At 42.1% G+C, this 13,277-nt stretch overlaps 1 protein-coding gene across 3 annotated transcripts; it reads right to left on the bottom strand.

Annotated features, from left to right (window-relative positions):
• Window positions 1–1,087: 1,087 nt before the first annotated feature.
• Window positions 1,088–12,477, bottom strand: ptger2a (prostaglandin E receptor 2a (subtype EP2)). 3 transcript variants are annotated; one of them, XM_080492842.1, is made up of 4 exons: window positions 12,176–12,337; window positions 11,909–11,953; window positions 9,558–10,476; window positions 1,088–3,181 (listed from the first exon to the last, which is right to left on the bottom strand). In XM_080492842.1, the coding sequence occupies exons 3-4, from the start codon at window positions 10,377–10,379 to the stop codon at window positions 2,894–2,896; spliced, it is 1,110 nt and encodes a 369-aa protein (XP_080348968.1). In that variant the 5' UTR covers window positions 10,380–10,476; window positions 11,909–11,953; window positions 12,176–12,337; the 3' UTR covers window positions 1,088–2,893. The 3 variants fall into 3 exon arrangements, with proteins under 3 accessions (XP_080348968.1, XP_080348967.1, XP_080348969.1); XM_080492841.1 differs by lacking the exon at window positions 11,909–11,953 and having other exon boundaries at window positions 12,176–12,477; XM_080492843.1 differs by lacking the exons at window positions 11,909–11,953; window positions 12,176–12,337 and adding an exon at window positions 10,557–10,615.
• Window positions 12,478–13,277: the final 800 nt, after the last annotated feature.

Genomic DNA, 13,277 nt, shown 5'->3' with positions numbered 1-13,277 from the left:
TACATGGCAATACACCGATGGAGCAATAAATGTCCCTCAAATACAAAAAAAGAAAAAAAAAGAAAAGTGAAATGAAAAGTAGTGAATCTGTCTTGAAAAACCGAGGAGTAAAAACAGCATATTTCTGGACTCAAGCAAAGAACAGTATTGTGAATATTGTGAAAAGTGTATTTCCATTTGACAGCCTGGTTCCTACATGGCAGCACTTTAATACACCGAAACCATCAGTCATCAACAGCAGGTCCTGATGCCAACAGGCTCTTAGCTCATTAGAGATGAAAAGAAAGAGAGAGGGAGAAAAATTCATCTGCAGAATGGCTTCAGGGAGAGGAGAGACGTACGTTTGAATGGGTGGTGGCGTTTAATGTCTGCAACCTGCGATCATAACTTTGGATCAACTGAATTATGGTGACTGGCTCATGGTGAGAGGGGGAGGAACATGTTTTGACACAATAGAAAGAATAGAAAGTTCCTCTTTCTACCGGTAGCTTCCGTTCACATCGTGCGGCTGACAGTCTAACCACAGTTGTTGCGAGTTACAACGAGCACTTTATTTTCATTCTGAAATAGATTTAAGGGACATGGAAGGGACGGGAAAACAAACGCTTGTGTCGCAGGAATTCCACTGCAAATTGCTTTATTTGCCAAATGTGCCTCCCTGTTTACTCCTGATCCAGCAGTTGGTGAGTTTTGGAGACGGATTGCAAAACAAGTGGGGTTTCCGTTGAAGCGGTTTTCTGAGATTTCCTGTGTGTATTCAGCTCAAGATCGCCAAGGCTGATATGATCAAACATCAGAAATGTGACGGAAAAACTCAAACGAGAACACGTGAACATAGCAGCTCAGAATCAAGGGCGACGAGCAGGAACAGTTAAATTGACAGATCTGACTCCACATCTGGAAACCATCCACAAACTCTGTGCGTGTGTGTGTGTGTGTGTGTGTGTGTGTGTGTGTGTGTGTGTGTGTGTGTGTGTGTGTGTGTGTGTGTGTGTGTGTGTGTGTGTGTGTGTGTGTGTGTGTGTGTGTGTGTGTGTGTGTGTGTGTGTGTGAAAGAGTCAGGTTACAAAGCAGGAGCAAATATTTTGTGGATGAGATGTTTATTTACACAAGTCATAAAACTCTCTCTCTCATGCACGCACGCCCACACACATGCACTCACACACACACACTCAGTGCATTTGGTTCATGTACAGTACTTGATTACAGAGTACAAGACATCCAAGTAGGTAGATTCTGCTTCCATATGAGTACATTTCATTTTGCTGTCCATCTTTCTCTCACACACACACACACACACACACACACACACACACACACACACACACACACACACACACACACACACACACACACACACACACATACACACACACACACACACACACACAGAGGCAGGAAGCAGTAAGTCACCGTCGTAAACATTGAACATTTCGATGCTGAACTCAGAATCAACACGGGCAATAAACTGCTTTTCTCACAAAACAATAGTGAAATAAAGTCATTGGCTCTTTTCTCACACTGACCCTCTCTTCAGCACTCTGAATCAACTGTTTACACCGAGACTATTGTGTAACCCAGTCTGGTTCCGTTTGCTGCAAGTGTTTTTCATTCTCGTGAGATTTGAATGCAAAGAGACCGCCAAAATATTTTAGTAGCTTATTTTCATGCAAAAAGCTTTATCCCCATTTTTAATTCGATTTAAGGAGAAGCTGCTGTCGCAGCAGCAGATCCCCAAAGCGACCAGCCCCCCCCAAAACAACATGGAAAAAACTACCTGCTTCTCCTTCCAGTAAACTCAGTAGTCCGTCTGATTTTAGCAGCTACTTTAAAACTGACATCATTGTCCTCTAACAAAACATTTAACGTTTTAATGAAGAACCTGAAATAAACCAATGGGAAAGTCTCCCAAGTGAGCTGTCCTCCAAGAGGACACAATTAAAAGGGTCCTCAGTAAAAATCAATGCATTCCAAATGTCTGTTAACGTTGGTCCTCTCATAGCTTCTCCAAATGAAGATCTGCGCAAAGAGGAATAAAGCAAGAAACTAGTCGTTCATGCCTGAACGTGATGCCTCCATGAGCATTATTAGCATTTCATTGGTCACGGGTCTTATAATCTGCATCACATTAATGCATTTAATCTGCAAGTGGCACCTCATTGGTTGAAGAGAATGTTGATCTGCTGTTACTAAATCTAAGAAGCTGTTTTCAAGTCAAATCCTATGAAAAATATGTAGCATATGATCCTATCCTGTACATGTATGATCATGGGTAAAACCTCAGAATCATTCTGAGTGGACTCTTGTTCACCACCAAGCCGCTCCAGGCTTTGACCTTTCTGCAGAAGTGAAGGTTAGGAAAGCAGAGCGGAGGTTAAAGTCCGGGGTGAGGATGCAGCAGGGTGATACGATCGTTTTCACTCATAAATCCTGAAACATGTGTGGAGCCAGATTAGTTGTGCCACTGCTTTCCTCAGGCTAAATTAACCTTTTTTTTATGCATTTATGATGGGGTGCCTTGACAGATAAAAATCGTTTTGTTGCAGAATATAGGAAACCCAATCCAATACTGAAGTCTCTGTATTTCATTTGCATCAGCAGCTTTTTTGAATTGATTCACTAAGATAATGCACAAGCAGCTAATGAGTCAACATGTGGAGCCATCGTATTAAAAACGACAAACTCCAGGGGAGTCAGTTTGCCTTCGCCCTCGGGCGCCTGCCAGCCGATTGAGCAGCTTCGAGTTGCTTATCCGGGCCATAATTGAATGAAAACACCCAGCAAACTGATAAGATCGCTGTGGGCAGACCTCTGCAGCTCAAGTGGTCAGACAGACAGGAAAACACCCGTTATAATCCTGGGAAAAATAAATATAAATTACAGCAAAACACGGTCATACATTTTCCGCGGCATTGGAGTCCTGGGTGTAGAGTTTTGAGTGCGACAGCTCCAGGTTAGCGGTTGCGTTCTCCTTCACCATGGAGGATTTACACACCGAGCCCCTGGGGAGGGCCAGGGGCGCCCGGCCCAGCGAGGCCCAGCAGAAGTGCAGCACGCTGGGGGAGAGCAGGATGAAGACCCAGGGGTCGATGATGGAGTTGACGGAGATGAAGCGCAGAGCAATCAGGTCCATGGGGTGGGACTCGATGCGGCTCTGTGTGGAGTTGATGTACACTCGGATCTGAGAGGAGGAGGAAAGCATAAATTGTGTATTAAATTAGATCCCAGTACATAATCCCAATGGCAGCACCAGAGTCCATCCAAGTGAACATCCTGGTAATATATCCTGAATTAAACCGTCTGCACAAAGGAGGGGACCTCCCTTATGGGAGCAAAGGGAAGAAAAATGGACACCAACCAATTCCTCTTTTATAATGCCTGTCCGAGAGCTTTGTAAATGTCACATTTTTCATGCCTTCGTGCAGACTGCAGCTGTCGGCCGGTGGGCATTAAGCTTCGGTTTCTCATTCTCATAAACAAAATATCTCAAGATTCCCGTGAGGCTGTGTCTTTAAGCTTGGAACAAATGTTCATTATTATTTAGAATTGACCTGATTACATTTCTGTGGTCAAAGAACGAGAGTCCACTCAACTATGACCTTGTGTTTTATTTTCACTTTTGAGAATGCAACATAGCAGTGGAATCATGACAAGACCTCTTTGAGTTTGGCCCTTTCCTGTGAAGGTTCGAGAATGAATTGATTTTAATTGTTGATCGTTGGCCCTGTACTTTCAGATTTAATCTCTCAGTCAAACTTTGAGGGACCAGTTTTACTTGAGGGAGAGCACTGCGTAGCATTTAATCTGGGTGTTAAATGATATTTAATGTTTGATGTTACGCGCCCTCCTTGATGTTATCCTCCTCCGAGCCGATAACGCTGCCACTCACTGACAGGATGTTTAGAGTGCAGCTATAAATCAAAAAGGATGTTGGAATTACTCCATTCCACTGCTTTTCAGATGGCAAACACGTCAGGAAACATGCCAACATGTGTGTTTCTAGTGGTTTCTGGGAGAGGCTAAGAAGCAGATGTGCTGAGTCTGAGCCAAATCCAGGTTTCCGTGCTGATATCCGGCTGACTGAGTTTACAAAGGCTCACATTTAATAGAGAAATCTTTCACTGATACTGAGGACTGTGCTGGAGTCATCAATACAGTCATTCACTTCTGTCTTCACGGTTCACTCCTGCACTAAGAATTCTGCACTTTTCTGATGCATTAAATTCAACCATGAATGTCAAATTCTTATATTTTTGGGGGGATGACACAAGCATATATGCATATTATGTGCATATTATACATTCATTGATGAATATTTTATAAAAAAAAAATTTTAAATCACCGATTTGTGTCTCAACCAGGTTTAGAACAAGAATCAACAACAATAAGATGTTACTTCATTAACATGGAAGATTGAAATAACCAATATATAAAGGTGGATTCAGCTCTGAAAGGTTTTATATGATTTGTCGATCATTGAAATAGTTCAATAATCTGTCAGAGAGATTGGGAAATACTTTGTTTGCCTCTTATAGCTTAGTAAATGTCTACCAGGTGCATTCCACTACAACCCTGAACCATTGAAGCAAATCTAACTCCAATCAGCTTTTCATCTCAATAATCAGAAATAGGTATATTGCAAAGCTGTTGACCTTTAAAAAAGAAAGAAAGAAAAAAAAGCAGCAGATGTGTTTAGTCAGGAATGAGCTGATTTTCACTGATTAGTTCCTGCAGCTTGAAATTGCCAGTGAAATCCCATTCTGCATGTTATTAGCTGGGAGGAGGCAGTACATTCCCTCGGCTGATGGTCACAAGGCCGGGAACCAGCACATTAATACAATCCATGGAAGCTATGACGAGTTCACAGGTTTAGAAATCCCTGCTGCTCATCTCTCTTGGGCTCTCATAGGAACAATATGCCATTAAAACCTGACCAGAAGGAGTCAATTCCCTGAAAATACTACTTTTATTCACTTCCTTCTGGTCATGTCATTTAGCTTCTCTATGAATTCCTCATCACCTGATAACCACTCTCTTTCTCTTCTGCTTTTCACTGTTTCTTCAAAAACCTGCTGTAAAAAAAAAAAACATAGTTGCTGAGATCATGATAAATGTAAGAGTGACTGTCACACAACTCCACTCTTCGCTTATTGCAGCAACTATATTCTGCTGGTTTCTGGTATCAGCACGATTAGAATAAAGAAATCTGAAGGTTCCACTTAAAGCCCGGTAAGATTTAAACATTTGATCTCAGGTTTAATTAACAGCTGTTTTGTGTTTTTTTGACCATTAACGAATAAAATAACTCACCAAATGGCCTCAAACGCATGTGTTTGGATTGTTGGAGGAAAGTCGAGCGCCAGAAGAAAACCTGTAAATTCTGCTGCTGAGTTGCTTCATTCCAACCTGACCGTCCCTTTAAATGGTGTTTTTACCAGAATCGCGTGTTTAGAGCGATTTTATATTTTATTTTACCAGGCCGAGCAGTGAGGTGTGCTTCACGCTGTGAGATCATTTTCTCCTCTCCTCTGAGCACCAACAGGATGTGCAATAAAAGTGTTAATGTGTGGAGTCTGGGAGGGCTCCGAACACGGCCGTCTGTTTGACTTTCATTTTCTACAACAACACTTTAAATTGTTAAGGTGTGTTCTGAGCAAATAACTGAGTCTGAGGCAGCGAGAGCCAAATCTGCGGTATTACCCTGTTGCTGTGTTCATATAAAAAAAAAACGGACTAATCCCATTACTAATCCCATTAGTGTACCTTTTTCAGCCTGTCTCGCCTTCGTCATCACACTTTCTCTTTTTTCCTGATGTAAACCATGTGTGGCCTTTTCAGCTGTTAATGCAATCACAAAACCAGAGGTGCATCACATGGAAACATCAGTTCGATTTCAGCAGAAGAGTGTAATCTGATTCCTGTTTGTGTGGATGTGTGTGTGTGGGTGTGTGTGTGTGTGGTGTTGACCTCCAACTGTGGTATCACATTGCTGAGCTGGACTAGAATATGTGTTTATATAAAGCGCTTCATTAATTATGCATCCGTTGTGAGGTTCACTATGTGTTCGAAGGTGGAAAGTCAGGCAAACATGGAACTCCTTGAAGATCTATATTCAAGCCAAGCCGTCCCTAAATACTGCGATTACCTTGATCGGGGTATTTATTTGAAGTCACAGAAGATTTGTCATTTGTTATTCCAAGACATCTGTGAAACATTTCCACAATAAGCAGGTGTCTGGTTTGTAGCCATCGGTTGTAAAGTGTGAATAAACACACAGTAGAGTTCACACACTGAACAAAATCATTATATTGGAGCCAGGAACTGAAACTGTTATATAACGAAACTTAAGATATTTTAGTATGACAATGAAGATTCTGCACTTTTCTCAGAAGTGTGACAACATAGAGCTCAATCTGTTAACTTGTTTTTGTATTAATCTACATTTCTAAGTGGACTACTGATTAGCAAGCATCAAATATCTAATTATAATAAATATGATAACTGCAGCCTGAGCACAAAATATAATCTTAAAAATCCAAATATGCTGCATCAACCTGACAAAGCGACCATTGTCAACTTAAAACTTGTCTCCAAATAAGTGGAGGATTCATCTTCATACTCAAAAGCAATCCCACACCCCAGCCGGTCCTCGCAGAGGAAAGAGAGAAAAGCCATTTGTAGAGTAAGAAATGTGAAGGGATGACCAGAGCCCTCTCAGTGTAATTAATGAAAGCACAACGCAGGGTAAAATGGGTTCCTGCATCTCCCTGAAAGGCAACTGCGGTCTGCCAAATGACTTAATGTGGCACTTTTGTGGAAATATGAAGCGATGAGATCAAGTGGAGACACACCCATAACAGCAGGCTGTGAGGTAGCTACACTTTTATATGTGACTTTTGAATTTGATGATGTAAAAAAAAAAAGAGAGAGAGACCTGTGAAGATAAGCTGAGGTCATTGGATGTGTGAAGGAAGACAAGGGTTAGGATTCAGGTTGTGTGTCTTTGTGTGTGCGCCCTTGTTTCACCTCACAGTACCCGAGTCATCGGTTTTGTTCAGGCTCCAGATGACAAAGTGCTTAAAGCCACATTAGAGAGCTGATCTCGGTGTCCTTCTCCTGCTTACATCAGAAGACTCCAACTGCACAGACGGGGGTCAAACTAACCATCCGTCACATAATCAGACAGAACCGTGCAAAACACAAACTGAGATGTACAGTCGCATCATCATGACACAATGTAAACGCTATTCTAGATTGCAGTACTTATGCCACAATGCATGAATATAAGAAATAAATGGAATTAAACGAAGGTCACATTAAGACAAATAGTGATGTTTTCTAACTCTTACATGTTTGTTGAAAATATGTCTTTTTCTTTCTCATTGAAACCCTAAAAAAAGGACTAATACTTTATATACTGCTACTTCACTTGGCACACGTGTTCAGTTTAACGTGATCCAGAACAAGAGCTCATTTATCACTTCTGCATTTGTGATGAGATAATAATGGTTGATTATTTATTGTGACTGAATACTTCCTGTATTTCATGCTGTGATTTACAATGGTGTTGAGACAAACTACAATCAACTGAGGTGTTTCCAATATTCTGATCCTGTTGACATCTCTCATGAACACAGCTAAAAGTTAAAATACATTCTCTTGGATGTCTGTGAAGATATAATACATGTCTGGGCTTTTCCACTGAATCACAGAGGACTGTAACTAATAAAATGGCACGTGATTGTATTGTTATATTCACATTTTAACTGTTTGTTGCATCCCTGAAGTAAAAGGTTTTAATTTTACATAATGTTGCAGTACTTATGTGCATATTTATATATTTGTTTATTTATAAGCTGAAATGTCAAGAAATTCTACATTCATCCTGAAAAAAACTGCTTCCTCATTTACTGTGTATTTTAGTTATTTACTCCTTGTTCAGACTGCAAAAACAGATTTTCCTGAACCTCAGCTTGATTTTAGAAACTTGATTTCCTTGCAAGCAGAAGGAAAAATGTCTGACAGCAACCAAGAGCTGCACAAAGAATAAAGTTGTTCCAGTGCTACATTTAGTCAGGTTCAAGACATAAAAACAGTTGTTGGATCGTTTCTATGTGACAAAGCAACAAAAACACTCGATGAAATGGTTTCGCCAAAACAGACTCTCGAAAAGTCTCCAGCTCATAAAATAGCTTCCGTCTTGGCGGTGTCTGTGATTGCGTTGCTGTGAATGCTATTAACTGAGACGAGGTGCTGGACTTGGCAGCCGTGTCGCAGAAGAAGCTTACGAGTCTGCATTTCAAGCCACCGCTGGGACCCGGCAGCGTGCGGGAGGCCACGCTGACCCATTACTGCTGTAAAGTGCACAACATCATATCTGCTGGGAAACTTATCGATTTCCCATTTTGAAGTCCAAAGTGACACTCACGAAGCCTCGAGTGGTTTCAAATAGATCGCCCAGGAGTCGTACCGAGACGGCATAATGGATAATGTGATGAGTCATTTGCAGTTTGATCCCTTCAAACGTGCAGTTTCCACTCCTCAACTTCAACTCTGTGACTAAAAAAAAAACTGCTTTTCACTCCTCAAACTACTCTGCAGTACGTCACTGGCATCGGCTGTAGGTATTCCTCAGGTCTGTGAGGCTTCAGGCTGCCATGTCTTGTCACTTTAAAATGTCACCGCCATCCATCAGACCTGCCTCTAACAGGAGCAGTAAATGACGACTGGGTTCCTCACAGTTGTCATCAGTAGCAGACGTACTTGTGTGGTTGTTCGGTGTGACAGAACCAGATACCCTGATAGTCTCCATAGGGACACAATCCAGATAGCTTCCTGATGACATTACTGATCAAATCCTGGAATCTCCAAACATCTCTTTACAGTCCCACAGGGACAGTATGTGAATCATGCCGTCGGCTCCCATGATGTCCTCGGACAATTTCATGTCTCATTAAGATTGTGATTCGTGTTGTTCCAAAACCAGACATGTTTCAATGTAGTAGTCTTTCACCACATATTAGAAGCTTATTCTCATTTCATTTCACTCCATCACAAACGTTTTTCATTGATAGCTGTCAAATTCCTATCAATCTTTGAAGGAATTTTTGTATTTGTTTCATAATGACCGAGAACAAGCAAATGTGTTAATATTTTTGAGGTATAGGTGCACTTTAACATGTCAGGGTCTGACTGTGGCACTAGAATAGGCAGCTGAGTCAGCGCTGCTTCCTGCCTGCAATTTGCCATCAGAGCCACCAAACAGCCTATTGTGTTGTTTAAGAATAGCTGCATTTTTCACTGAATGCACACACTGCGATAGAGTTAAAGCTACACATCACTGTCTGCTGTTCATTTATTATTCTCATAACAGTGTTTGTGTTTACAGACTCAAAACCACAGAGCAGTTTTCAACTGTCTGCTAGGAGCTCAGATCAGATATGTGGAGATACGCTTTATTCAACAGTTTGGGGATTTTCACTGTGTGGAAATGAAGTAGACTCTCTAGGCGAGTCGTTCTACGCTGACGTGTGCAATCTGCGGGGATCTGATCTTACCACCAGAGGCAGCGTGCAGATGATGAAGATGATGGTCATGAAGACCAGCAGGATCAGGTGCTCGACCTCCTCCGCCATGGACGTCTGCCTGCGCTCGCTGTTGGCTCTGGTGGTCACCTTGACCGAGCCGGTCTTTTTCCGGCGCTGGTACATCTTGAACAGCTGGTAGACTACAAAGCCGTTGCACGCCACTATGGCCAGCACCAGCAGCAGCATCACGGAGGCATACAGGTTGGCGTAGGCTCGGTCCTTGGGCGACTGCGGGTTCATGTCGATGAAGCACCACGTGCCGGGGCAGTATTGCACGTATTTACCAAATCCCACAAACGGGAGCAGACAGAACAGCGTACACAGAACGAACACCAGCGGGATCGTGATGTAGGCACACTTCTTGGTCACGTGCCGGCTGTACAGGTACGGGTACCCAATGGCGAAGCATCGCTCCAGCGCCGTGGTTAAAAGGAGGGACATGGTGGCCAGGCTGAAAAAAGTCATGCTGACGCCAAAATACGAACACACGCTTTTAGTGTCCGGCGACATCCCGATGAGGGTGGTGTTTCGCGAGTAGGACAGCTGCACTATGGGGCTGATCAGACAGGTTCCCGCCAGGTCTGTGACCACCAGCGACGTGATGAGGACATGGAACAACGCTCGCCGCCATGTGCCCCCGGCCTTCATGTCCCTGCGGCGCCTGATCTCCAGTATGACCAGAGCCGCCACGTTGCCGAAGATGCCCGCGGCGAACATGATGGCGCTGATCATCGGGCTCTTGGTGGAGTCGATGTGGAGCTTGCTGTGGCACGGGTCATCTGGAAACTCCATCGCAGGTGAAAAACGGCCTTGATTCACTCTGAGAAATTGGTCAACGCCTCCAAAAGTATGTCAAAAGTGTAACTCTAAGTCGTTGTCCGCAGCCATCCTGCAAAGAAACACATCAATACCTGAGAGTTAGAGCTGCAATTATGCAGTGGATTTCAGATTTATTTATACACGAAGTACCTGTGAGAGATAATTATCAGAACGATGTTTGTTCTCGCCTTCGTTTCGTCAGGCAACACACTTACAGAGTACACTGCAGCAGTGGGCAAGACGAACCCAAGCCATAAATACCACGAGTCCACAGCGGGGGGGGGGGTCAAAGGGCCAAAAGTGACACACGACAAAACAAATACACTTAAAATGACCACACTGATAAATTACTTGAAGAAGCAGACAGAAACTGAACAGAGAGAAACTTGAAATAACATTAAAAGGACAATGGCATAATGTTAATAAAATGTTTTTAAAATTAAAAATACAAATACTGTGAGAAGACTCAGTTTAACGAATCATCAAAGAACAACAAAAACCCGTAGAATTACCCCGAAAGTACACAAAAACAACTACAATGAAACATAAAGGTCTCCGCGGCGAGACATGAGCAATCGCCAAAAGATAAAAAACAGCCGCAGATACGCAAAGTCAGAGAGACACGACTCTCCTCGCAGACAGAATGACCACAAAGAAATTTAAATCTACCAAGAGACACAATTATAAAGACTGAGAATGACTCCAGACAAACCCAAACGATTTATATAAAAGTCAAATAGACAGAGATTGACCTCAAGGAGACACTAAAAACAACATAGAAATATGAAGTTACACAAAGAGATAAAAATAAGTTCACTACAGTAGAAACACACGAGTGACACATGTTGACCCCAAAGAGTCACAAAGCATCAAGAGACACAAAAGAGACATTTTGACCACAGAAAGACACAAAATCAATCATCAATACCTCATATTAGTATGTTTGTATTAGAGTAGAAAGAGAATAATCTCACAGTACATGTCTAGGGTGATTGCTTATTGTTATTTTTTACAGGCTGTGTAACGTCAACAGCTCTGACCAGACACTCTAATTAGACCGATATTCTTTCAGTTTCTGTGTCACTGACCTGACCTCTTACTAAAGCAGCTTCATTCTCATTAAGAAAGAACATTTACTCTGGGGAATACCAGCGCTTTCATTTCTCGCTTGTAGTTTAAGTTTTGGTGGTTGTGAAACTCCAATTCGTTCCTCTTCTGTCACAGCTCCTAACAGATATCAGCTGCGGGTTGAAAAGAAAGAAAGAAGTGCAGTTCAAGTTCTCACAAGACAACTTGCAACCCACACACATTTTTAACAGAACTTCTTGCTGAGTCAGAGAAAAATTTGCATGAAGATTATCTTATTTCACATCATGCATGACTCGTGGATTCAGACCGTAAAACTCCTATTCTTATTGTGTAGCTGGTCCGTTTGTTTTGTCAGAGGGCGCGTGTGTGCCTCCACTTTCACAGGGTGTGTGTCAACAAAGAAACTGACTCACTGGCTTGCTTTGAATTGTCTTTTGGAATAAAGACTCCTGGTGTCTCTGAAATTGGGCAAAAAGAAACAATAGATGAGCTCACTTAGTTTAAGTGAGGCAGGTTCAGGCAGGTCCAGGAGATAACGAGCTGAGTAAATGGGAACTATTTGCGCTTTGAATGGAAATAAATGAATCTGTGTAAACAGGATTCAAGCCGAATTGAACTGCCGCCTATTGATCGCGCTCAACCTCAACATGCGCTCAAAATCCGGATTATAAAGTTCTTACCTGTTTTGTTAGTTGCGTCCCGCTGCGTCGGTTTGAACCTCGTTGTGAGTTTCAGTCCGCAGTGAAATAAATCCACGTTTGGAAGCTTCTCGTTCCACCTCGGAAGGTGCGGTGCTCTGCGGTGCTGTGCGTTGCTCTGCGGGGCGAGGCGCGCGTCGCTCTGATGAATCGGGCATGAATGGACCTGGTTCAGGGGGGCTCGCGGTGACGTCACGCGGGGGGGGCGTGCGCCCACCTCCGTGCGCACATGCTGCAGCTCGTCCTAAAAAATAACCTTAGAGTTAAGACGGAAGCTGACCTGTAGAGGGCGTATTTCTTAGTCTACGGAATTACACCGATGTCCTGTATATTTTGCAATTTATTGATTATTGATTATTTTGCTCGTTTTATGTGTGTGTGTGTGTTTTTATTATATATATCCAGTCATTTTACAAGGTTCTGTGACATTTTCTAGTTCTGTTAAGTAGTTATGCATTTTTCAGTTACACTTTTGGCTGTACTTTGTGATCACCTTATTAATCTCTATCATTATATTTATTTATTGTATAATTTTTTTAATTGTATATGCACAGTTTAGGATGTTGTATCTTTCTTTCTTTCTTTCTTTCTTTCTTTCTTTCTTTCTTTCTTTCTTTCTTTCTTTCGTACTTTTTCTTCTTTCTCTATGTACTTCTTGTTTTATATGGACCTGTGTCTACAATAAAAATTATATATATATTATTTTGCTTGTCAGTTGTATCTGTTTTCAATCTGTTAATTATTACAAACACTATTTATTCCTATTTCTGCCCAAGTGTTTAATCCCTCTGCAATGTCTTTTTGCACTTAATTTGTGCAACAGTTTTTTGTGGTCTCCTTGCATTATTTTGCACTCTCTCTGCTATTTCCAGTCATTTTTATGATTGCATGCGTCCCTTTGAGGCTCTTTGACCTTCGGCCCCCTAAGACCATGCCCATTGGCTCATTCTTCCATGAACGTGTAAAATGATCGAGACAACTTGCTCTATGATAAGATTTAAAGAAAAAAAAAAACAGTCTTTTTGAAGTCCCTGCAGCGATAATTATCTGAATAAACAACTAAGCGAAGATGTCCCAAATGCAT

This window comes from Lipophrys pholis, assembly GCF_963383615.2.
Source record: "Lipophrys pholis genome assembly, chromosome: 23".
In the NCBI taxonomy this organism is placed as follows: Eukaryota; Metazoa; Chordata; class Actinopteri; order Blenniiformes; family Blenniidae; genus Lipophrys; species Lipophrys pholis.
The sequence above is the reverse complement of the archived record's forward strand: the minus strand, read 5'-3'. Positions and strand labels throughout refer to the sequence as shown.

What these genes read in the sequence shown, in the direction of transcription:
- ptger2a (XM_080492841.1), bottom strand. Translation starts at nt 10,379, where the DNA reads ATGGAGTTTCCAGATGACCCGTGCCACAGCAAGCTCCACATCGACTCC. An exon ending in TCTGCACGCTGCCTCTGGTG is followed by an intron (nt 3,182 to 9,557) that starts GTAAGATCAGAT and finishes TCCTCCTCTCAG; the next exon opens with ATCCGAGTGTACATCAACTC.